The sequence below is a fragment of the Elephas maximus genome, chromosome 13, assembly GCF_024166365.1.
Source record: "Elephas maximus indicus isolate mEleMax1 chromosome 13, mEleMax1 primary haplotype, whole genome shotgun sequence".
In the NCBI taxonomy this organism is placed as follows: domain Eukaryota; kingdom Metazoa; phylum Chordata; class Mammalia; order Proboscidea; family Elephantidae; genus Elephas; species Elephas maximus.
Window position 1 is genome coordinate 40,179,968 of NC_064831.1, and position 24,574 is coordinate 40,204,541.

At 38.0% G+C, this 24,574-nt stretch overlaps 1 protein-coding gene across 3 annotated transcripts in view; it reads right to left on the bottom strand.

The window, feature by feature from the left end:
- HHIP (hedgehog interacting protein) overlaps positions 1-24,574 on the bottom strand; it is a 118,534-nt gene that overhangs the window by 12,849 nt on the left and 81,111 nt on the right. For all 3 annotated transcript variants that reach the window (XM_049905787.1, XM_049905789.1, XM_049905786.1), the window contains exons 8-11: positions 23,039-23,160; positions 20,326-20,449; positions 19,250-19,380; positions 14,149-14,230 (exon numbers count right to left, since the gene is read on the bottom strand). In XM_049905787.1, the coding sequence (XP_049761744.1) occupies positions 14,149-14,230; positions 19,250-19,380; positions 20,326-20,449; positions 23,039-23,160 (459 nt within the window). The remainder of the gene's footprint in view (positions 1-14,148; positions 14,231-19,249; positions 19,381-20,325; positions 20,450-23,038; positions 23,161-24,574) is intronic.

Genomic DNA, 24,574 nt, shown 5'->3' on the forward strand with positions numbered 1-24,574 from the left:
AAACGTCTATCTATCTGCGAATGTAATTATCTCATACTTGGGCTTGTTTACTTAAGCTTATGCAAGCCCTTGAGGCTGTCATATATAAACATTATGATCCCCTTAAGTTTTTATTTAAAACACCTGGGAAAATTACTTTTTTTTAAATGTAATTGATAAATAACATTCCTTACTTAGCATGTTAAGCAATTCCTCTCCTTTGAAACTATTATTCTATCAGAGACTGCTTAACATGAAAATTACACAAAAGACAGCCTGTTTCTTAAAAAGCTTCCCTTCTCTTAGGGAGTGGGTTATCCTATCTCCCTTTCCCGTCTCCACTGAAACGAAAGTTTTCTGAGGGCAGAAACTACATATTCAATCCTCTCCAAGTCCAGTCATTCACTCAGGCAAGGACCATGCTCTTCACTGGGGTAGGACATAAACCAGACAAGGTCCTGATCCTCACAGAAACACAGCAAGGAAGACAGACATGCAAACACAAAAGTGTAATTTGGTGTGATCCTTATTTATGACACAGACGTGTATGAAGTATCGTAGAAATACAGACGAGGGAGCAACTAGTTTAGGGTTGTGGGACATTATAGGAAGGAGATGACATTTAGGCCACTCAAATATTTCATCTTGTCATGCTACTTATATTCATAGCAGCTAAGGAAATACTATATAGACATTCAATACATGTTTATTAAATTGAATTGAAAGTATATAGTATTAACTTTCTCAAATATATTTTCTGGAATATAAACTTGATGAGGACAAATACTTCTCTTTGTTCTTTTTTGTGTCTCCCCAGGACCTAGAAGAGTGCCTAGCAATGGAAGATGCTTAATAAAAATCTGTTGAATGAAAGAATGAATGAACAAATGAATGAAATTAATAAGAATACAGACTTTTAAAGGGTGGTTGTTTCTTTTTTATGTTATTGGGCAAAGGTATTAGGAATGTATGGACTATTTAGGGGAGGGATATCATTAATGACGTAGCGGTTAAGTGTTTGCAGCTAACCAAAAGGTTGGCAGTTTGAATTCACCCGCTGCTCCTGGGAAACCCTATGGGGCAGTTCTACTCTGTCCTGTAGGGTCACTGTGAGTCAGAATCCACTCAACGGCAATGGGTTAATTGCTAACCAGAACTAGATGGTGCCTGGCTACCTCTACTGACCGCTCTGATCAGGGCCACAATAGATGGACCCAGATAGAATGGGAGAAAAATGAGGAGCAAAACTCAAATTCTTAACAAGTCCAGACTTACTGGACCATCTGAGACTGGAGGAGTCCCTGAAACTATCGCCCTGAGATACTCTTTAAACCCTGAACAGAAACTGTTCCTTGAGATCACTTTTTAGCAAAATTACGGATTAGCACACAAAATAAAGGATATTATTCCTGAGTACAGTGTGCCATTAGAAAACCATCTATATGAGACCTAAAGGTCAACAATCACTCTAAAGCAAAATGAGAAGATACGGGGGCAGGGGAACGAGAGTACTGGGAACAGAACAACCAGAATACAATGAAAGAGAATGTAGACAAATTGTGAAAAATGTAACTAATGTCAGCGAACAGTTCCTGTAGAAAGTATTAAATGGGCACCCAATTTGCTGTGTAAACTATCACTGAAAACACAATAAAATATTATTTAAAAAAATTTAACTGCTATACTTTTATATTGTAAGCCTAAAACTAAGAAACACTAGCTGTATTTCTCTCTATTGCCTAAATTAACTCAAGTCTTTCAAAATTTTCTAAGGCATGGTTAAATCCATTTTAAATGAAGCATTTTTATACTAACTATAACCATAGTAAATAAACAAAAGGCTAAGAAGTCAAACTAAGCATGACATAAAGGGATAGGATTGTTTACTCCTCCAGATGAAAATTAAGTCAATGTATCAAAATTCACTTTTTCTAGTAATGAATTTGGTGAAGTCTGGCAAAGATTTCTGGTGACACCAAACATCCCCCTCCGTTCATTGTTTGTGCTGGTGTCATTTCCCCCTTTTGTTGAAAAGGATAGTGTCCTTGTGGGTGGAATGAGGAGAAAAAGAAAGGGAATGAAACAAGTAAATGTGAACTTAATTATAACTGTTACCTTGAAATAGACCATCTTACATAAATACTATATACACACATCTAGATGGGATCTAAAATATAGATTATATACCTATGTTTTAATGTATGGTCTAACAAGAACCATTTAAATAGGCTTGCTCTTCTTTTCCACAAGTACTTCTTTAGTTTTTGGACTCTTAGCTCTACTCAATGAAGTCAGAGGTACGTTTCAAAATGGAAAACTTATCTAAGGGGTCTCTAGGCCTATAATAAAGAATAGATCATACTCATTTGTTTATCTCCACAGCCTTCAGCCTTAGTTTAAATCAGAAAAGCATATTTCTTAATTTTCTCACACATGACAAATAATGAAATGCTAAAAGGCTAGCGCAGAAAATTGCCCAAAGCTCTTTATGTAAAAACATTGTTTTCAGAAATTTAAGACATTTTCTTAGAAACTTACTTTGGCTGGCATTGCATAGTGAACATAAAGGTTTGAATGTTTTCTTGAAAAAAGGAAGAAGTTGAGAAGCATAATTAATTTATAACACACATACGTGATGGCTTTTTGTGAATAGCTAAGGCCAACAGTGGATGTCTTTGGGTGATGAAATTATGGATGGCTTCAATTTAATGATATTTAACTTAATAAATGAACAAGTAAATCAGTAAATGAGAAGTCCTCTGTGTATTTGTATGGAAAGCACAGAGAAAAATACTGTCTGAGCAGGCCCTGTCCTTCAGAGTGAGTGTTGTACAAATCTATTTTGTCTTTTACGTGTGTGTGTTTCACAGGGAAGGTCCCTGGGTGAGACAAGTCGTTTTCGTTTAACTGCTAACTGAAAGGTTGGCGGTTTCTAACCCATCCAGCAGCACTGTGGGAGAAAGGCCTGATCTGCTTCCAGAAAGATTATGGCCAAGAAAACACCGTGGAGCTCACATTCTACTCTGTAACTCACGGAGTCACCATGAGTCAGAATCGACTTGACGGCAACGGGTTAAGAGGCTACACTGGGGGACATTCTGAAATTTTTGTTAGAGGGCCCAGATTTTAAATTCACGTTACTGGAAAAAAAGAGAAATAGATCAGGATGCTCCTTAGAAGCAAGGTTGGAGAGAGTACGGCTCACATACTTTACACGTTTGTTATCAGGAGGGGTCAGTTCCTGGAGAAGGACATCATCCTTGGTAAAGTGGAGGGTTAGCAAAAAAGAGGGAGACCCTCAATGAGATGGACTGACACAGTGTGTGCAAGAGTGGGCTTAAGCACAGCAACGATTGTGAGGATGGCACAGGACTGGGCAGTGTTTTGAAGTGAAGGGAGGATCACTCTGCACAAGGAGGCAGTCTGTGTGGCACGCACAATCTAAGGTTTAACGAATTCCCTCACTCTGTAAGCGGTTTCATATACAGCATATTCCCGACCACTCATTATTTCTAAAACCAGTACTCAGCATTTTTACCTAAAAAAAGGGTAGGAAAGGGGAAAATTTCTCATGATGGGATAGACTTCACTGCTTCCCAGCGGTATGGTTTAAGCTCTAGGGATAAGCACTAATGCAATGCTGCGTCTTCTTTTTAAAAAACTCACATTTGTACCTTTATCCAAGGTCAATACACAAACTGATTTTTTTCCCCCTCACAATTTTCTTCAGTTTGGATAGTCTCTGAGTTTACCCTGGTCATGTGAACATTTCCCTGTTCAGTGTCAATTTACCCAGGAGTTGAAATCTGGTGTCTGATGGATTTATAGCATGTTTTGTGACCACACAGCCATTTGGTAGCAGCTAGTAAAATGACAGTAAAATCTGCTGCTATCAAGTAGACTGACTCATGGCGACCCCATGTGTTACCGAGTAGAACTGCTCCACAGGGCTTCCTTGGTTGTAATCTTTCTGGGAGGAAATCACCAGGCCTTTCCTCCGTGGCACTTCTGGGTGAGTTTGAACTGCCAATCTTTAGGTTGGTAGTCAAGAGCAAGCCATTTGCACCACAAATTTAATTTGGTTGAGAGGAATCCTATGCCTTCACACCCGTTGCTGTTGAGTCAATTCCGACTCATAGTGACCCTAGAGGACAGAGTAGAACGGCCCCATAGGGTTTCCAAGGAGTGGCTAGTGGATTTGAACTGCTGACCTTTTAGTTAGTAGCCATAGCTCTTAACCACTACGCCACCAGGGCTCTATACATTCTTCATACAATTATATTCCAGGTAGGAGAATAGAGCAAATGGAGTCTATTCCTGTGTAACCATGCAATGTTGATCATGTTGGGACTTCATGGCAGTATAGACTGCAATAGAAATTTCCTGACAGTATTTTTCAAGTACTCTTTGAAATATACTAAGAAATTTAATCTTTTAGAAGTTACTGCTTTCATTTTACTCTTAAAGAGTGATTTCTGTTACATTAGATCATATGAAGGCTTCAGAAATATCTTTTTACATGTCTTGAGTAACCCTGATATTAGAATAAAGGGAAAGAAAACTTAAATTCAAGAATATATCTGAACTCAGTACATTATGTAACATATTACATTTTTTTAGTTGTACCACATAAGGAGCCCTGGTAGTGCAATGGTTAAGTGCTTGGCTGCTAACTGAAAGGTTGGTGACTAGAACACACCAGCTGCTCTGTGGAAGAAAAAACCTGGCAATCTGTTCCCATAAATATTTCAGCCTAGGAACCCCTATAGGACAGTTCTACTCTCTCCTATCGGGTTGTTGTAAATTGGAATCAACTCAACAGCATACAACAACAACACACTTCTAAGAGGTTCAGTAGTAGAATTCTTGCCTTCCATGCAGAAGACCCAGGTTTGATTCCCAGCTAATGCACCTTAAATGTAGCCACCACCCATCTGTTAGTGGAGGCTTGAATCTTGCTGTGATGCTGGACAGGTTTCAGCCAAGCTTTCTGACTAAGACAGAGTAGGAAGAATGGCCTGGCAATCTACTCCTGAAAATCAGCCACTGTAAACCCTTGGATCACAACAGCCTGATCATCAACTGATCACGGGATAGTGCAGGGCTGGGCATGTTTTCTCCTGTTGTACACAGGGTTGCTTTGAGTCATGGACGACCCCAAGGCAGCTAACAGCAACAAAATATTTCTAAAGTTCTAATTTTGAATGGGGTAAACCCAATGCTCTACCTTATTTCTTGACAGTGTCTCGAAGTACTACATTTCTCTGTTCTGAAACATGCTGAAGAAATGGGGCTGGGTCTCGCCTGTCTTCTCTGTGACCAGTGATGTCTTCATTTTGAAGTCTTCTAGGATTTAAAAGTCTTGTCCCTCACACATGAACATAATTTCACAGAAAGTATTGATTAACTTTCATATTTAGGAAGTTTGGGATTGAGTTGGTGCTAAACTCAAAGGAAGCAGAGCCATGGGTTTGCTGCCTAGTGCTATTAAGATTATCAGAAATTTCACAAATATCCACTTAATTTTGTTTTACGGTTAAAGATTTAACCATAGTAAAAATAATGAAATATATATAACGTTCATGTTCAATTTATCATCACGAGACAGGGCCGGTGTTGCTATCCCTAGATTTAGAAGATTGGGAAATGTATGAACCAATCAAGTGGTGTTCAGACAGATAGTTCTGGGACTCTTTTCTAGCCCAGTGTTCTTACCACTCAACTGGTTCTAGTACTCCAGGAAAAGATAGCAATGCAGCCATAGCTCAAGTCTATTAATCTCACTATCCAAACACCCCCCCTCTCTCCACACACACATGCGCGCGCACACACACACACACACAAATATCTGAAAGCGTGTGTGGATCTCCTTCATTCAATGTTATCAGCTTAACTCAATTTATTGATTCCCATGGGAAAGTCAGGAAATGAACGTTATGTATTCCCTTAAAGGGACAATCTAGGAGAAATGATTAATGAAGCTAGATGATAACTTCACCTACTTTTGGATAAAAAGACAAAGTCTAATTATAGTAAATTGCCTTGCAATTTCCTATGTTCAGAATTGTCAACCATGACTATCAACGATGAGTACAGAAAAACAGGCAACTCCAGTTTAATTCAATGTACATGTTCTTGAACAATCTTGCATTCCACAAAATCCACATACTAAAAATAACAGGGTTAAAGGGAGAAAAGAGGTTGGAGCAGACCCCTCAAGGTACTTTGTAACCAAAGCACAAACACCAAGAAAACTTGGTATCTTGGGAAGCAGTTGGGGCAACCAGAAAGCAGCTCACCTCTGCGTAGCTGGAGGCTGCCTCAGGGGGACTATTGTTGTTGCTGTTAGCTGCCACGGAGTCAGGCTCTGACTCTCGACCATCCCCTGCAACAAAACACTGCCTGGTCCTGCGCCAGCCCATGACTGATGGCAGAGCAGACCATTGTGGTCCAAAGGATTTCCGCTGGTTGATTTTTGGAAGTAGATCACCAGACCTTTGTTCCTAGTGCGTCTTAGCCTGGAAGCTTTGCTGAAACCTGTTCAGCATCATAGCAGCAGGCAAGCCACCACTGACAGACAGGAGACGGCTGTGCATGAGGTACACTGGCCAGGAATCAAACCAGAGTCTCCCACACGGAAGGCGAGAACAAACACACAAAACAAAATGGAAGTGAATCTCTGAACTCAGCAGGAAGTGCAAACTGCAGGAAGCCATGCACGCTGGAGGGGTGCTTCTTGTGGGGAGGGACACCCAGTTCAGGAACTAATTTTGAATTTTCTTAACACAAAGCTCAGAAGGCTTTCTGTCTGTAAAACAGCTTGGCTGAGGGCTTGCTCCTTGCCTTATAATTTGCTATTCACTATTCTAGCTACACTTACTTAAAATAACTTCTATGCTATGCAGACATGGGCTAACTGATGTTAAAGAAATTTATGCTATAGTAGAATAGCCTGAACTGGGAAGCCAAACTGCGGTAAGTTTTACTCACCTCAGTGCTCATAACCTCTATAATGTATAATGTTTTGACATAATCTTTTGTCTCCAAATGTCAAGTATCTCAGAAAATATTATTTAATTTTCAAAAGTATATACAGTTTCCCTAATTAAAGTAAAAATAAGCTTCTTAAATGGTCAGGCAAGGTATCATTCATTTTCTCCCTCCATAACACATAATACAATATCTTAAACACAGGACACATGCCAAAAAAAAAAAAAAAAAAGGCAATTGATTACATCAGGAATCTTGGTTTATCTCCATACGCACTCTAATATGGTAAAAAATAAAAACTGAGAAATTATGCTCTTACCAAAAAGCCAATTCCATCACTTCCTAATATAAAGAGGAAAAGATACTCTGTTTGGAATTTTATGTTCAAAATCAATTTTTTAACTTAAAAACTTATAAGCCATAATACATAAAAATGTTAAACTTGACATTAGATATGTCTGTAATTGGGAAAAGAGATAGGTTTTTTAATGCTTATATAACTTAATCCAACCAGTGAGTTTTTTTCCCTGAGTTTATCCATTTTTATTGAGATGAAATTAATTCAGAATAGTGACAACTAGTATTAACAAAATAGAATAAGGAACACCTTAATTACAACTTTATTCAAAAGACTTAAAGCCTAGGGCATTTTTCTTCTAGAATCTTCTAAAAAATAACCCCTTATTTCTTTTTTTCCTCTTATAAAGCTGTAGATCTACTAATAGTTTAATTTTATATCCAGTGAGGCTGGAAAGATTAAATATAACTCAATGTCTTAAATGGGAAGTAAAAATTTGATACAAGTTTCTGTTCTTTAAAAGAACACAAAAACGTCCGTTTAAATTCTCTCTGAAGAGTGTTATGGTGGCAGTTTCCTAAGTTTGGATGTTGCATTCTTCGATTCACCTGACAATGTTAACAGTTATTAAAAGTCATTTAAAGAATGAATATTTTAACTCAACTAAAATAAATTAGTAAACAAGTGATACTAGGATGCAGTTTTTTTTCTTTTTATAAACTAACATCTTCCTTTAGAAAACATCTTTTCACAATGTGTGACTGCTTTAAACATATCTAATACATAATTGAACTTGTCTATCTCAGGCATTGCAATATCTGATAATAAATTGCCTTACAATAAAAGTATATATTTAGAGTATCTAATAATATCAGACTTTCACCACTGTCCAGAAAGAAAAATGCATGGGATTCAAAACAAAAACAAAAGCAAACAAAAAAGCCATGCTTTTAAGAGTTTTTGACTCTTAACAAATGAGTCTCATTTCTAAAAACAGTCTTCATTAAATTCATATTCTCTGTTTTATGCCTCTTTAAATGAATGTCATTTTAAGCTGCAATCAATCAAGTTTTCATAGCAATTTGTATAATTACTATAAACCAAAAACCCGTTGCTTTGGAGTTATTTCCGACTCATAGCAACCTTACAGGACACAGTACAACTGTCCCACAGAGTTTCCAAGGAGCACTTAGTGGATTCGAACTGACAATATTTTGGTTAGCAGCCGTAGCTCTTAACCACTATGCCACCAGGGTTTCCATAATTCCTATAGGAGCTGATATTCCAACATTCTAAAGCGATAGTTAAAGAGGTATTTTAATTAGCATAAAGCAGAAAATTTCACCGACTGCTATGGTTGCATGCCATATCTCCAGGAAATAGGATATACACACAAAAGTCATACATACATATATATAAAAAACCAAAACCAAACCCACTGCTGTCAAGTCGATTCTGACTCATAGTGACCCTAAAATATTTAATATTTTAAAATAACTTGGTCATATAGATACTTTTTTTCATAATTATTTCTATAAATTTTCAATTATTTTGATACAGGTGATAGTCCTGTGTAACACTGCACAGATTGCTTGAGTATTTTAGGTGTGCATATATACATACATAAACATACGCAAATCTTCCTATAGTACGAATAAAGTCCCAGTGATACTCAGGCCATTATCATATGTTATGTATGCATGCTCATCCATTCATTATAAGTTCTGACTCTAATCTTGTCCCACTCTTCGTAATACACCTTAAAAATTTCAAATGTTACATAGCAGTTAGAAAAGATTTGTTAGTTAAGAGGGTATTTATAGTATATTAAGTATCATACAGTATTTTAAGAACAAATATATATAACGTAGCAGATGAGCATATATCCACTTTTGGTTAGTGGATATGCAGAACAACAATAATACTAGCAAAGATGTGGAAAATGGTTCCTTGTCTTTTAGACTTAAAATCCACCATGCTGAATGAATTTTTATAGGGCATATACTTGTTCATGACCTCTAGTGTTAAGAAATTCTGTCATGTTTGAAAACTAGTCCCTCGTGGAGCCCGTATCCCTGTTAATAGCTGAAAGGTCAATGGAGCTGCTAAACAGTTTGTATCACTGTCAGGGTGGCCGTGAAAACACCACCTGCTGCAAGAGGACTTGGCAGCTGGGTCAACAGGCACTGTGGGAATTTATCAACTTAGGGGGGCCACTTGCATAAAACTTTGACTGATGAATTGGGACTAGACTGGCTTATTGGGCTAAAGCGGCTCTATTATGTATGACTTTCTTTCGGATGGCAGGGCTGCCTGCTGGCTTGCTGAGACACATGCAGCAGATACACAGAACCGACTTCCCCTTATGAAGTGATTTTCTAAAGAAAGCACTCTTTAGCATCCAGCATAATAAGGGGTGGGATGAAGATATTAAGAAGTAAACAAGCAAACGGCAGTCGGTGGGCCCATGGGTCAGGGGCGGGTAGGAGGCAGTTTTTGATATTGGTCACCAAGGAGTTTGGGAATTCAACATTACAACATTTCTGTAAAATAAAATTCTCAAGCCTAGAATTTGCGGTATTACTTTACAGACCTCTCCAGAGAATGGTCTGTGTGATTTGACTGGGTAATAGATAAGTGATATGTTAAAATATAGAAACACTGGGCACATTGTAATTAGATCAGCATAATGAATAATAAATTTGTTTTTCACATTCCTGGAGAAATAATCCTGGAAGCACTAAAAAAAAAAAAAAAGGAGAAAAGGTCATTTGCTTTAAGGTCATCTGAGACAAAAATTAAAGAATCTTTGTCAATATTGTGAAAATATTTGTGTCTTGTAAAAATAAAGCTCGGAAGTTATATCACTTTGTCAGAATTTAATTTCTACCCTCTGGGAGCAGTTATTTACTTCTGAAAAAATTTAATAAAGAGCAAGCATCTGAGGCATGACATGGGCATTTAAAAACTAGGGATTACTGGCTCTTTAAAGCTTCATGGAGACCTTTACCCTAACTTTAATACTAAGAGAATCTTAAAAGTTGAGAAAGAATTCTTGAATGTATGAAATGAACACCAACAATACTATACAGTTTAGCCTTTTAAATATATTCTTTAAAGGTATCTTATGTATTAATTTACCTTCACAGTCCTCCACAGAAATTAGGCGGGGGCAGAATGATGGTCTGTGCTTTATAGATCGGCTAAGGAGGAGCAGCAAGGTACAATGGCTTATCCAGGGTCACACAGTGAGGAAGACTGAGACCAGACCAACTGACTCCCTGTCCTACTAGGACAGACTCATGCCAAGTTCTTAGTCTTAGCTGGCACTCCCAGGTAATTAAAAGTACTGTCCAGCTTTTTTGCTCAATGTATCTAAATCTGTTGTCTGGAACTGCTGGCTAAAGGATCTCCCCAGACCAGGTCATGCAGAACCCAGTGTTAGCGGCTTTTTGGGTCCCTGTGAGTTGGCTGAGGAGTCCCTGAATGGTGCAAATGATTAACACGCTTGGCTGCTAACTCAAAGATTGGAGGTTCAAGTATATCCAGAAGGGCCTCAGAAGAAAAGCCTCGTGATCTACTTCCCAAAAATCAGCCATTGAAAACTCTATGGGGCACAGCTCTATTTTGACATACCTGGGGCCGCCATGAGTCCAAATCCACTCAACATGGCAACTGATTTTAATAACCAGAGCTGACTGAGCCAGCTGGGTGTTGGGTAATGCTTTGAACTCTACTTTGCCACAAAATGCCCCTGTTCTAACCCTAAAGATATTCTTGAAGTGTGTTCACTGTCCTAACACAGAGGCAAAATTCATTTCTTTTCTGCTTCCCTAGGGAAATTTTTTTCTTAAATAACTCCTGAGTTCTAGTTAAGCCTTAGGGATGTCTGGTTGTATTCTTCTTCTTCTTTTTTTTTATTTTCAATTTTTTTTCATTATAAATAGTGGCACTTGATTTTTATAACAGGCTTTTTTGCCATCCTTTTTTTTGAGAAGGTTCTCCTCTGAAAATGATTTGAAAACGATTTCTTATATAGCCTTAGACCAAATTGTCCTAACAGGCTGAGGTAGTAGTACCAGAACCTCATCTGCTTTGCCAGAATGACGTAAAAGATATTGCATACATTTTCCAAACCCCCTCGTCATTTGTGTGTGTGTGTATTTGTGTGTGTAGGGGAAAACAGAAAGAAAGAACATAAACCATACAGTTAGAATATAACGTCTATGACACGTAATATAGAATATAAAATTTTATAACCTGTTATTCTCTTCTAGGGCCACAAATCAATTGATGTTCCCAAGTTATTCTGAAAACATTATTCTAACAACTCTGGGTTCTCAACAAAAATACAATTAAGCTAAGAGTTTAATTTGAAAGTTAGATTTTTGATATAATAAGAAATGTCTTTCTCTCTCTATTTTTTTACTTGATGAGGCTCTTTCTTCAAATTCTCCCTCAAGTTTTAGAAAAACAGTTTTGCTCTGAAGCAGACATTCTGAACACTACTATGCTGGTAATTAGCTAGTGTTCCCAAAATAATCCCGCTCACATGCTAAGGTCTCTGCTTATATACAACTTCAGCTCATCTGGAGAGAAAAGCTATAATACTAAACCTTGGCATCCAAATTGAAACAGCATGAGGCTCCCAACAAATGTTTATGAAAACATTGGTTTTCTCATAGGTAGCTTAATTTTGAGATTTATGCCTACGCCTATATACAAGGACAGTGTCTCTGGGACTCTGTTACTCCCCCCACCTCCCAAAAGCAAACACAAATCTTAACCCTGGCCCCACACATGACACGACTCACCAGAATAATGAGAAGTCAGGCCTTTCAGGTATGTCACTCGGAGACCACCCTACTAGAGGAGGCCCTAAGATCACAAAGCCAAGGTCCCTTATGGCAACCCTGGTAATTAGATACTAATAATGGATTGAAGGTGTAAAATTCACCTCAACTCACCCACCAACAGACTAAACAATCCAAATGAAGGGAGGGCAGCTTTTGTGAAGAGGAGGGAGACTTAATGATAATACTACCAGGAAGCTTGCAAAAGGATTTCATCACTTGGACAAACCTAATGGAATAACAGTGAGTATTTTGAAACCAATTCCATTAGATTTGAGTGAAATCCCTAGGCATCATTAGAGCGCTATTTCGTGAATTAACATTAACTTGATTTTTGTTTTTAATGTTGCCAACTTCAATAATCACCTAAGTGTCTGATTTTTAATTTATTTATTTTCATTTATTCTAATGAGGACATTGCTTTCACACTCAAGTGGAGAAACCCCCCCACTGTGTTCAATGTACAGACGTGTACCTCTCCTGTTGTGGAAGAAAAGGCGTACTATTCAACAGAGAAGTAATGCTCTCAGCGTGTGACAGATGAGAATATGTGATGCTGCAGAGAGACTATTTAGAATTGGGCTGTAGCCAGTGCCCACCTATTGTTTTTCCTCAGGAAAGATAGTGTTTTGTCATATGGAAAAGGGGCAAGGGACCACACCAATTAACTCCCTGTCCTAGGATAGGCTGGCTCCAAGTTCTTGACTATAGATGTCTAGTGTTAAGAAATTCTGTCATGTTTCCTTAGTCAGTGGCTTCTTCAGAAAAACATGTCACATAATTTCTAACTTACAAATGATGTCTTTAAAATGGAACTAAATCAATGCCTTGAGTGAACGTTTCAGAATATTAGAATTTACTCTTTTAAAAGAGATTTCAATTTCAAGAATTTTCATTTGCAAAGGGGCTCATGAAGATAAAATAGAAAGAGTTTGAAATTTACAGCATGGCATGGCTAAAGAATCTGCCAACCATTAGTGTTCAACAACAGTCTTATCTGTGAGGATACTTAGGTTTTGTTATAGTTTTTTTTAAACATATGACTAATGTCTACTTGACAATATATAATTTTAGCAGCTTCTGATCAGATTTCATCCATGAAATGAAAGATTAATTATGATTCAAGATGATTTGAAAGTTGCGTGAGTGTGTTCAAGTTTTCGTGGGTGGGTGGGTGGGTAAGGAGAAGCAGGGGTGGGATAAACATATTCTTTAAAGGATTAAAACATTCCAATCTTCCTTTTACTGAGGCAAATAACAAAGTGCTTCTTCAGTTTTCATTTGTTAGGTCACAGCAGTCTCCATGAGTGCTGTGAGCTTTCTTTCAGATAGTTTTGAAATGAGGCTCAGATGTTGAACTGCCAAAATAACTTATCCTGATTACCTAACAAAACTCATGCTAAACAGATGCAATGCCTGTCAGCATGTTTCTAGTATTCTCAAAAAAAAAAAAAAAAAAGGAGAGTTTATTGCTTCTAATGTGGTCTCTGGGTGGTGTAAATGGCTAATGCACTCAGCTGCTAACTGAAAGGCTGGAGGTTCGAGTCTACCCAGAGGAACCTCAGAAGAAAGGTCTTACCAACTACTTGCAAAATATTAGTCATTAAAAACACTTGGAGCAGAATTCTACCTTGACACCAACAGGGAAGCCATGAGTCTGAGTCACCTCAGTAGCAACTGGTTGGTTCATTGCTTCTAGCATGAGAGCCTGAGCCACTGTCTTACATCAGGGTCCTCTGTTGGCTTGTAACTGAGGACTCTGATTCCAAAAACACAGCGCTGCTCTCCGATGACAATGAGAGCAACATGAATGTGTGGTAGCAATAAGACTCTTAGAGGTCAGCACAGTCAAGGCTAGCACCCAAGACCCTCTCAGGACGGTGCTGAACATATGGAAAGGACATAATTGCAGTTCTTTTGTCACTAATTTGTTTACTGCTAATTGCAGTTCTTCTGTCACTAATTTGAATGCACTAAAATAACTTAAAGAAGAATTACTTGACTTGAAGGGATATAAATTAATCTCACCTCTTGGGATCTACAATTTTGTAGAGTTTTCCATTGTGAGTCTGGGTCATACTTTTACTACTTGATAAAATGTAAACTTCACCTGTTGAAGAGAGAAATATAAGTTAATTCACAGCATCACAAGGCCTTACTTCCAATTGCCTAGCAAATTATATATATGTTATGGACTGAATTGTGTTCCCCAAAAAGGTATATTGAACTCCTAACCCCTGAACCTGTGAATGTGAGCCTTTTGGAGAAAAGATTTTCTTTTGTTATATTAATGAGGTCATACCAGAGTAGGGTGGGTCCTAAACCTAATCCCTTCTGAGTGGTGTCTTATAATAAAGGAAGACAGACACAGGGGGAAGAAGCCATGTGATGATGGAACAGATGCATCTACAAGCCTAGGAATGCCAAGAATTGTTGGCAGCTACTAGAAGTTGAAAAGAAGGGCCTTTCCCAAGGATCAGCTTTGGTGAAGGGAAGGACAACACACAATACAGGAGAAATCAACACGATTGGACCAAAGCGAAAGCTAAGAAGTTTCCTGGACACAGTCAAACATTTTGAGGGACAGAGTAGCTGAGGCTGGGGCCTGAGGACCATAGTTTTGGGGGACATCTAGGTCAATTGGCATGATGAAGTTTATTAAGAAAATGTTCTACATCTCACTTTGGTGAATAGTGTCTGGGGTCTTAAAAGGTTGTGAGCGGTCATCTAAGATACACCAATTGGTCCCATCCTGCTTGGAGCAAAGGAGAACAAAGAAAGTTAAAGACACAAGGAAAATATTAGTCCAAAGGACTAAATGACTACATGAGCCAGGGATTCTACCAGACTGAGACCAGAAGAATTAGATGGTGCCCGGCTACCACCAAAGACCACTCTGACAGGGAACACAACAGAGAGTCCTGGACAGAGCAGGAGAAAAACATAGAACAGAACTCAAATTCACATAAAAAGACGAGGCTTAATGGTCTGACAGAGACTGAAGGAACCTCCAAAACTATGGCCCTCAGACGCACTGTTATCCCAGAGCTGAAATCATTCCCAAAGCCCACTCTTCAGACAAAAATTAGACAGGACTATAAAACAAAAATAATACACGTGAGGAATGTGCTCCTTAGTTCAATAAGATACAAGACCAAATGGGCAGCTGCTGTCCAAAAGTAGGATGAGAAAGCAGGAAGGGACAGGAAGTGATTGATTGGACACAGGGAACCCAGGGTGGAAAGGGGGAGTGTGCTGTCACATTGTGGGGATTGTAATTAATGTCACAAAACAATATGTGTATAAATTTTTATATGAGAAATTAACTTGGGCTGTAAACTTTCACCTAAAGTACAATTAAAAAAAAAAAACAAGGACCTTTCCCTTGAGCTGGTATCCTGTTTGTACTTTTAGCCTCCTGAATTGTGAGACAATACGTTTCTGCTTCTTTAAGCCACTCACTTTGTATTTGGTTACAGCAGCCCTAGTAAACTAAGCCTATATGTTTACATAGAGAGAGAGCGAGAGAGAGAGAAAGATAGAGAGAGAAGCTCTAGTGGAGTAGGTTGAGTGCTTGGCTGCTAACCAAAAGGTCAGCAGCTCCACGGGAGAAAGATGTGGCAGTCTGCTTCCTTGGAAACCCTACAGGGGAGTTCTACCTTGTCCTATAGGGTCATTACGAGTTGGAGTCGACTTGATGTCAATGGGTATATATATGTATATACGTATACCCATTCACAGGAAAAGCACTTGCCTAAAGATTTATATGAAAGAGTTTCACGAGTCTACCTTCAGAATACATCCAGACCCCATCCACTTCTCTCCACATTACCCTACCACTACTTTAGTGCAGGCAGAAGTTATCTCTCACCTGGATTATGACAACAGGTGGCAACAGTCTCCTAACTGGGTTCCCTGCTTCTACCCTTGCTCTTTTATGTTTAGTCTCAAGATACCAGGCACAGTGATTCTTTCAAAGGAAGCAAGATTACTCATGTTGGATCGTACTCCATTATTTCAAAACCCTCCAGCGGCTTCTCACCTTTCTCAGAGTAAAAGCAAGTCTTGACAGTGGCCTGTGAGGTCCACCCTAACTGCTCTGACCTCACTTGTGGCTTCTCTTCCCCCTGCTCACTCCTCTCCAGCCTCACTGGCCCCCTGACTTTGAACACACGAGTCAGGCTCCTGTTCCAGGCTCTGTCCCAGGCACCCACCCACTAGGTTCAGTCTTTCCTTCTTCCTGTTTGTGCTCAGATGTCACCTTCCCTAACTGTACTATTTAAAATTGTACTTTCCCCAACACCTCAGCAATCACTAGCCTCCTTTACTACTAAACTTTCTCCAAAGTACTTATGACCAATTGATATATTGTATACCTTTTTTTAAAAACATAATTATTTTTTATTGTTCTCCATTAGAATATAAAGTCCAGGTGGGAAGCTTAGATTTTTGTCTCTTTATCTGCTGCTGCTGTGTCTCCAACACCTAGCACAGAGCTTTGTACAGAGCAGGTACTCAACAAATAATTGTGGAATGAATACTGAATGAATGGACAAGTTTTATCTTGATTTATTTTTGCCTAAGACTGAATGGTTTTGGTTATCAAGTTTTTACTGTTAACTGATAATCTGAGGCCAGATAGAATTGGGGTACCAAAAACCAAAACCCACTGTCATCGAGTCAGCTCTGACTCATAGCAACCCTGTAGGACAAAGCAGAACTGTCCCATAGGGTTTCCAAGGAGTAGCTGCTGGATACAAACGGCCGACCTTTTGGTTAGCGGCTGAACACTTAACCACTGTGCTACCAGGGCTTCATAAAGGTCTAGTGAGGTCCCACCAAGATTTGAACCTGGATGGTTGGATTCAAAGTCCAGAGTGGTAGCCATTACACCATTACACCATTGAGGTAGTCGTTTTTAATCTTCAGCTTTCTTCTAATGAAAAACACTGAAATTAATACTGGGGGTAAAAAAGAGAGAGAGAAAGACCAACACTAACTCTTGGAACTAGACTGTGTTCGTGATGATGAAAATATAACAGATGGAGCACATTTTACGAGAGAACCACTCTTGTCTATTACCACTGCTTCCATAAAATTCAACGTATAGAATGGATCATATGAATAGAGAATTAGAAGCTGTATTTATGATTATGTGCTTATATGTTTTAAAAATCTTCACAACTCTCACTCATAAAATAGTCCTTCAGTTAGTCTGTATTTCTGTATTCTACTCTATTATTTTATATTAAGTACACTTCACTTTTCTGCTTCTGAAAAGGATGTTATGGGGCTTTCATTAAAAACACAGATACAACAGAAAAAATAACAACGAAGCTAAAAAGAAAAGAAATACAAGCAGAAGAATTAATATTTATTTTGTCACACACTTTACATAGCTTATCATTTAATCCTCAAAATAAATCCACCCTATTTTTACAGTTAAAAAATAATATAGATAATGGACACTCAACACTTTCTATTTTAGAAGGTGCAAAAGTTTTCCTCATTTTCGTTATTTGGCTCTTCAATTAAAGCCCAGGGGTTTCATGATAAAACCCAATTCAGGGAAAATGTATCTACTTTTAGTTATGAGGTCCACAAGATGCTGTAGCTTTTGGAGAAGAAAAAAAAAAAATAAGGACTATATTAAGCCTACATGCACGTTTGGGATATTTTAACTGACGGTGGTGAACTAATAGGATGACTGATGGTGAGTCATTTGTAGCAAAAAAAAAAAACCCCAAAAACAAAACCCATGGCCATTGAGTTGATTCTGACTCACAGAGACCCTGTAGGACAGAGTAGAACTGCCCCATAGAGTTTCCAAGGAGCGCCTGGTGGATTCAAACTGCTGATCTTTGGGTTAGCAGCCGTAGGTAGCTCTTAACCGCTAAGCCACCAGGGTTTCCTTTTGTAGTAAGGTCTAGGGAAATCAAAATCGTTCAGTTATAATATCTTAACATTCATCTCTAACTCTGCCCAAACAATTTCATACCAATTTATAGATTTAAAATCAGAGTTTGCCAATTAAATTAAAAAATACACCGCAGAAGATTTAAGTGAGAAAGGGTATCCCTGTGATTGCTTCGGTTGCATAGAGTAGGAGATTGTAAAGGGAAAATTAACTGCAAAATGCTTTCAATGCTGGAATAAGAAAGGAGTAGACTAGACTCCTCTTCCTTAAATCATTATATTCCTGTGGCTCTCAAATATGTTGTACGTGTTTCAGGAGTCTTGCCTGAGTCCCTTATTAACCTAAGTGGATGGCCTGGAACTTTTTCTGATGTAGGGAAACCACATCTAGATGTTCAGAGAAAATATTCTGATTTCTACAGGAAACATATACTCTTTTTTATTGCTTAGAAATTCATTTCTGAAGCTAAGAGAGCATAATAGGCCATGGTTCATTTTCATATTGCTTTTTAAAGGGAATCATGAAGCTACGTTTATCTCTGTAATTTAAAATCAGTAGCATTTTCACTCTTCAATGACATTCCAATTTTAACTATTTTAATATTTTTGCATGTTAAGTCACATACATGTGATAATATGCAAAGAAATATATTGTATGTCATCACCAATATATTGATAGTTTTTAAAGTCTGGTGGAATAGATTATCAGCTTTTTTAAAACTCAGATTATCAGAGTTGCCTGAGGGGCAAAAATAAAGGAAAAAAAGAAAAGAAAGAAAGAAAAGTAGGAAATGCAGAATAAGCTGGGATCCAGATTCCAACAAACTTTGATTTACTGTAAGAGACATGAGTTAAAGGAAGGGTTTTCCTGATACAGAATATAAACAAATAATCTGGGTACATAGTCAAAAATATCAGTAGACATTTAAAAGATTTCTGTCTCTTCAGGACTCAGAAATTTTCTCTTGTTCCTCTTTTCCATTGCCTCACATTTATCTGCTTCACAAATTTTGTATTTCTGGACTGCAAATGAGATTTAAAGACCCCCACCCCACCCAGTGAGAAGATACTGGAAGAGGATACATAACCGGACAATCTTCGCTATAAGAGTAAACTTCCAAAACACAGTGGATATGATTGCTATACTAGCAGAGCAAAGCCTCCTGGGCAAGAGGGTGAGAACGGAACTTAACATAAATCATTTGTACAATACCTAATTCATCCTCTCCAAATCCCAAAATGTGACCGGAAAAGTAGCCTCTACAGGAACCACCGTTGCCAAGACAGAGTGGTTTTTCCTGCCATTGCTTGGTCACTGGACTTTGCTGGATAGTTAAGAAATTCCTATAATGAAAACATACCACGAACCGACAGTGAAAACATGCTTTTGCTTAAAGCCCACAACAAAATCTTTAAACTAAAATTCACATTTAATCATTGTTGTGCCATAGACCTGGCTTCTAGGGAGAAATAACATAGCCCATAATGTGTGTGAATACTGTGAAAATTTCTAGATGGGGAGAAAGCACTTCAAGTTAATACTTTGTTTGGAGGGGGGCACTAAAAGTACCTGAGTATGAGAAAAGCCCTCCCCTTCATCCAGAGAATGATACTTCCTCTCCAGGACTAGACTCCATGCTGTGCTATTAATCAGAGAGAGGGACAGGGGAAGAGCATGGGGTCAGTACACTTTTCTAGTTCTTGTTAGCAACCAAGCATATAAGCTGTGCAATATGCCTGAATGCCAGCAACTTGGGAAACAAGATTCTCATTCGGGCCCTGACACAGATTTTCCTGTAATTATCCACAACGTGACTGCTAAAATGTAATTATGTAGTACTCCTACCTAGAGAGACAAATTCAGTTCTCTTGCCCAAAGTCCTGTAAATACGGCAACAATAAAAATTCTCGGCCTTCCAAGAAGAATTTTTAAAATATTTATTCAACTTATATAAAGCAGTAGCTTTCAAATGACTCATTTCACAATAAGCTTTTGTTAAGGATGAAGGGAAAAATCTAAATATTATAAAAAATTCATCTGAAGACTTTTCTGACCTTAAAAACTATTTTATTAAGTTCATGAAGCCTTTTTTTTTTTTTTTTTAAAAAGAGCATCTCTTTGGGAGTTTCTCAAATAAACCACCATACATAAAATTAGTACTAAAAATAAACATTATTTATGTGTGTCCCAAACCTGACTCCCAAAGGGAGACAATCATTTGCAATTTGGCAAAACTAATCAATGGCTATGTCATGTGGTATATCAGACAGTGATATCAGGAGACATACCCATTACGGTCCGCAAACACGTAGCTTCCGTACAGTCTCTCAGACTGGCACCCTCGGTAAACAAATCCACCAACCAAAGGACCATTACTGAATGGCTTGAATTCTAAAAGTGATGGCTCACTTTCTAGAAAAAAAAAAAAAAAAAAAATACAGCATTAGATCAAATGAAACATATTTTCAGAAAGTAAAAGTACAGACCAGGTAACAATTATTATTATTTATTTATCTATTTTAAGTCTGAAACGCATTGCAAGAGGTGGAGGTGGAAGGTTGCTGTAGATATTTAGGGAAAATAACTTCTCACTTTGCTTAAATAGTATCGGAATGAGAATGCTCTGCACATGTTTGCTGTTATTATAACTGCCAAGATACAGCACGGTTTCAATGAACTTAAATTAGAATCTTAATATTTTGAAGGTTATGGTTATTTGTTTTAGAACCAAAATACTTAAAAAAAAGACTTTTTTTAAATATTGACTATTTTTTTGGTAGAAATGCTTGTGCATTTATTTAGTAAAGCAAGCCAGAGCTCTCCCAAGTGATAGAAAATGTTTTAAAGTTCACACTTTAATGAAAACACAGGCATAATATGTAAAAGATCTTTAAAATCACATTTATTGTGTATTTACAAATATTGGCACTTAGTCAAGAGTTATCTTCATTTAAAATATTTTTATAGTTTTGACTACAGAAGTTGTGTGCTTAACAAAGTCTACTCCAATAATTCCCTCTGTGTACGGTCACGTTTCTCAATCTTTCCAGGCACGTCATCGTATACTTGAATACATGCATGCTAGTTGCTATGGAAAAAGATCTAAAGCCAGCTGCAAATTAATCTGAAAATTGCTTTACATATTTAATACCAAACAAGTCACTATCAACAGGCAGCATTTTAGGTAAAGGCTTTTGTGGAAAAGGGGTCATTTTAAAGTCCCACATGATTATGGTGAATATGATAGAAAAAAAAGTAGAAAAGATGAGATATTTTAAATAACCAATCACACTGTAGGGCAACATAATTGAATGATTAAGGTCATAGACTCTGGAGTCAGACTGCTTGGGTTCAAATCCTGACCCTGCCACTTTATGTTGTGTGATGCTGAACCTTTCTGTGCCTCAGTTTTCTTATCTGTACAATGGGGCCGGTAAGTGTTCCTATCACATCGGGTTGTTCTGGGAATGACATGAGTGTAGTTTATAAAGTGCTTACTACAGGGTCTGGCATGTAATGAGCGCCTGGGACATGTTTGTTCAACCCATAAATGTCGGGCTATCAATATTGTAATGAATTTCAGCTTAACTTCAGTTAATCTGATCATAGAATTTTGTTGAATCTACAGACGCAGCCAAAATTCCACTGGGCTACTGACTCATTAGATTTCTTTTTTTTTCAAACCACATTATTTTTCAGTTTGGCTTTTATAAGATGGACACACACACACACACACACACACACACACACACAAATACCTGAAAAAAAAAAAATAAAGTAAAATAACTGAATACCACATGAACTAACACAGCTGCCTGATTCCTGAAGCTAAATAAATATCTGTACTGAATAAGTAAATAGGAGAAGCAATCTATTTAATAATCTTAATTTACTAGGTTCCCTGAATATTATATTGCTTCCTTCAAAAGGAAAAAATACTAAAACACTGAAAAATATTGAGTGCTTTGGACTTCATTAGTATCCAACTTTATACTCATATGTGCCTCTAAACACCCTAGTAATCAACTTACTAAGAATAATGTTTAAATGTCCCATTTCCATGACTTGGGTGAATAACATCTTTTTTACTAGTATATTACTTTGTGTTCTCTAGAATAATTAAAAAAAAAAAAAAAGTTGTCGTGGAGTCAATTCTGACTCATAGACACCCTACAGGACAGAATAGAGCTGCCCCCATAGGGTTTCCAGGGAGCACTTCGTAGATTCGAAGTGCTGACCTTTGGGCTAGTTCTTAACCACTTTGCCACCAGGGTTTCCCTAGAATAAATGCCTTTTTATAAATTACATTCTTATTTGAAACACTTATATTTTTCCTAATTGCTGAGAATTGCAAGTTGGGTACTGAGAACTGTCTTACCTTTAACGCTTTTGGTTTTTCTCTGTATAAGATGTTCAGATTAGTTCTCGCTTATTTTATTAAATAAATAGAGGTTATCATCTTGATTCTCATGATAGCAGAGTATAACATTTGAAGGTCTATTACATTTTTTGGACCTATAGGGCACAATTCAGGGCTTCTTATTCAATCCATAATTCAAACCAAACCCAAACCCATTGCCATCCAGTCAATTCCTACTCAGAGCGACCCTATAGGACAGAGTAGATCTGCCCCATAAGGTTTCCAAGGCTGTACATCTTTACGGAAGCAGACTGCCACATCTTTCTCCCGCAGAGCAGCTGGTGGGGTTGAACTGCCAACCTTTTGGTTAGCAGCCAAGCACTTAACCACTGCGCACCAGCCCTCCTATTCAAACTGTAGGAAAGGTAATTGACCAGATAGAACCTTAGGGCTTGGAAGAGTAATGGATCTTTTAAAACTGAGCAATTTACTGCCTCCTTACTGTTTTTTTTTTTTGTTGTTGTTGTTAGATCAGTACTTTTATGCTTTCCCAAATGCTTATTTTGTAGAAACCTTTTCCTTTTCAATTAATATACTAAAATAAAACTCAAAACAAAATCATCAAATTAAGTTCTACTTACCATAATCTTTCCCCTTTATTATCTGTAGGATTCTGGCTGATGATCTGTTCTTTCCATTGGAGTCTGAACAAAGTATTGTTAAATTGATGTTTACATCTGTGGGATGACGATCCACTGCACATCTGCACAACGAAAGAGGGTTTTTTTTTTTTTTTTTTAAATGATTCCTACCAGCGTATCTCCCAAGCTCAGACTGGAGAGTCCTGCCACAGGAACCGTTTGTGGGCTGGCGAGGATCCTACAGGTTATTCAGTTTGGATCCTCTAGAAAGTGCCGAAGGAAACATCCTGATGTGTTTACCTTGCTGAAATTCAAGGATCTCTGGAGGATATTTCTTAATTTGTGTTGGTATCTATCTCCTTGCACTATGAATGTGCGCAGTGACTTTAAAACATTTGCTAGTGTGTTGTTACGGAATATCACACGTATAATCCATTTGTAAAGAGTTTTGAGTAAGAATTGGTGTCATAACCAACTCACATTTGCAATACGTAATAGAATATTGGTTTTGCATTTCATCTATGGAATTGCTGCACTAACAAAGGAAAACATGCATTTCATTCAGGGAATAAAATAAAGCTGGTCACCACAACCACTGAAGTTCTTTTACACTGACTCTGTCTTTATGGCCTCCACCCCTGATCTGGGGGCCAAAATACCTCTTTAACTTAAGCCATTGACTCTAAACTCTTATCACTGTATTCCTGTCCTAGTTTAAAGCTGGGAATAGTTTGTGTTGGAAGAAGAATAAGGTTGAAAAATACAATGTTTGAAGTTGTTACAAATGTGGGAAAAAAGGCTTGCACTTGTTTTTTTGGTATCTCGGTGCTTTGGAAGCAGCAGTCAAGAAATCAAAAGATGCATTGCATTGGGTAAATCTGCTGCAAAGGACCTCTTTAAAGTACTGAAGAGCAAAGATTTCACCTTGAAGACTAAGGTGCGCCTGACCCAAGCCATGGTATTTTCAATCGCATGTGAAAGCTGGACAATGGATAAGGAAGACGGAAGAAGAGTTGACGCCTTTGAATTGTGGTGTTGGCGAAGAATATTGACTATACCGTGGACTGCCAAGAACGAACAAATCTGTCTTGGAGGAAGTACAACCAGAATGCTTCTTGGAAGCAAGGATGGCAAGACTGTGTCTTACATACTTTGGACATGTTGTCAGGAAGGATCAGTCCCTGGAGAAGGGTATCATGCTTGGCAAAGTACAGGGTCAGCAGAAAAGAGGAAGACCCTCTACGAGGTGGATTGACACAGTGGCTGCAACAATGAGCTCAAGCATAACAATGATTGTAAGGAAGGCGCAGGACTGGGCAGCGTTTCGTTCTGTTGTGCATGGGGTCGTTACGAGTCGGAACCGACTGGACGGCACCTAACAACAATAACAACGGTATTATTGATACTTTGTTGCTGTTGTGTGTTGATTCTCATTTATAGCGACCCCATGTGACAGAGTAGAAATGCCCCACAGGGTTTTCTTGGCTGTAATCTTTATGGAAGCAGATCGCCAGGTCTTCTCTCCCATGAAACGGC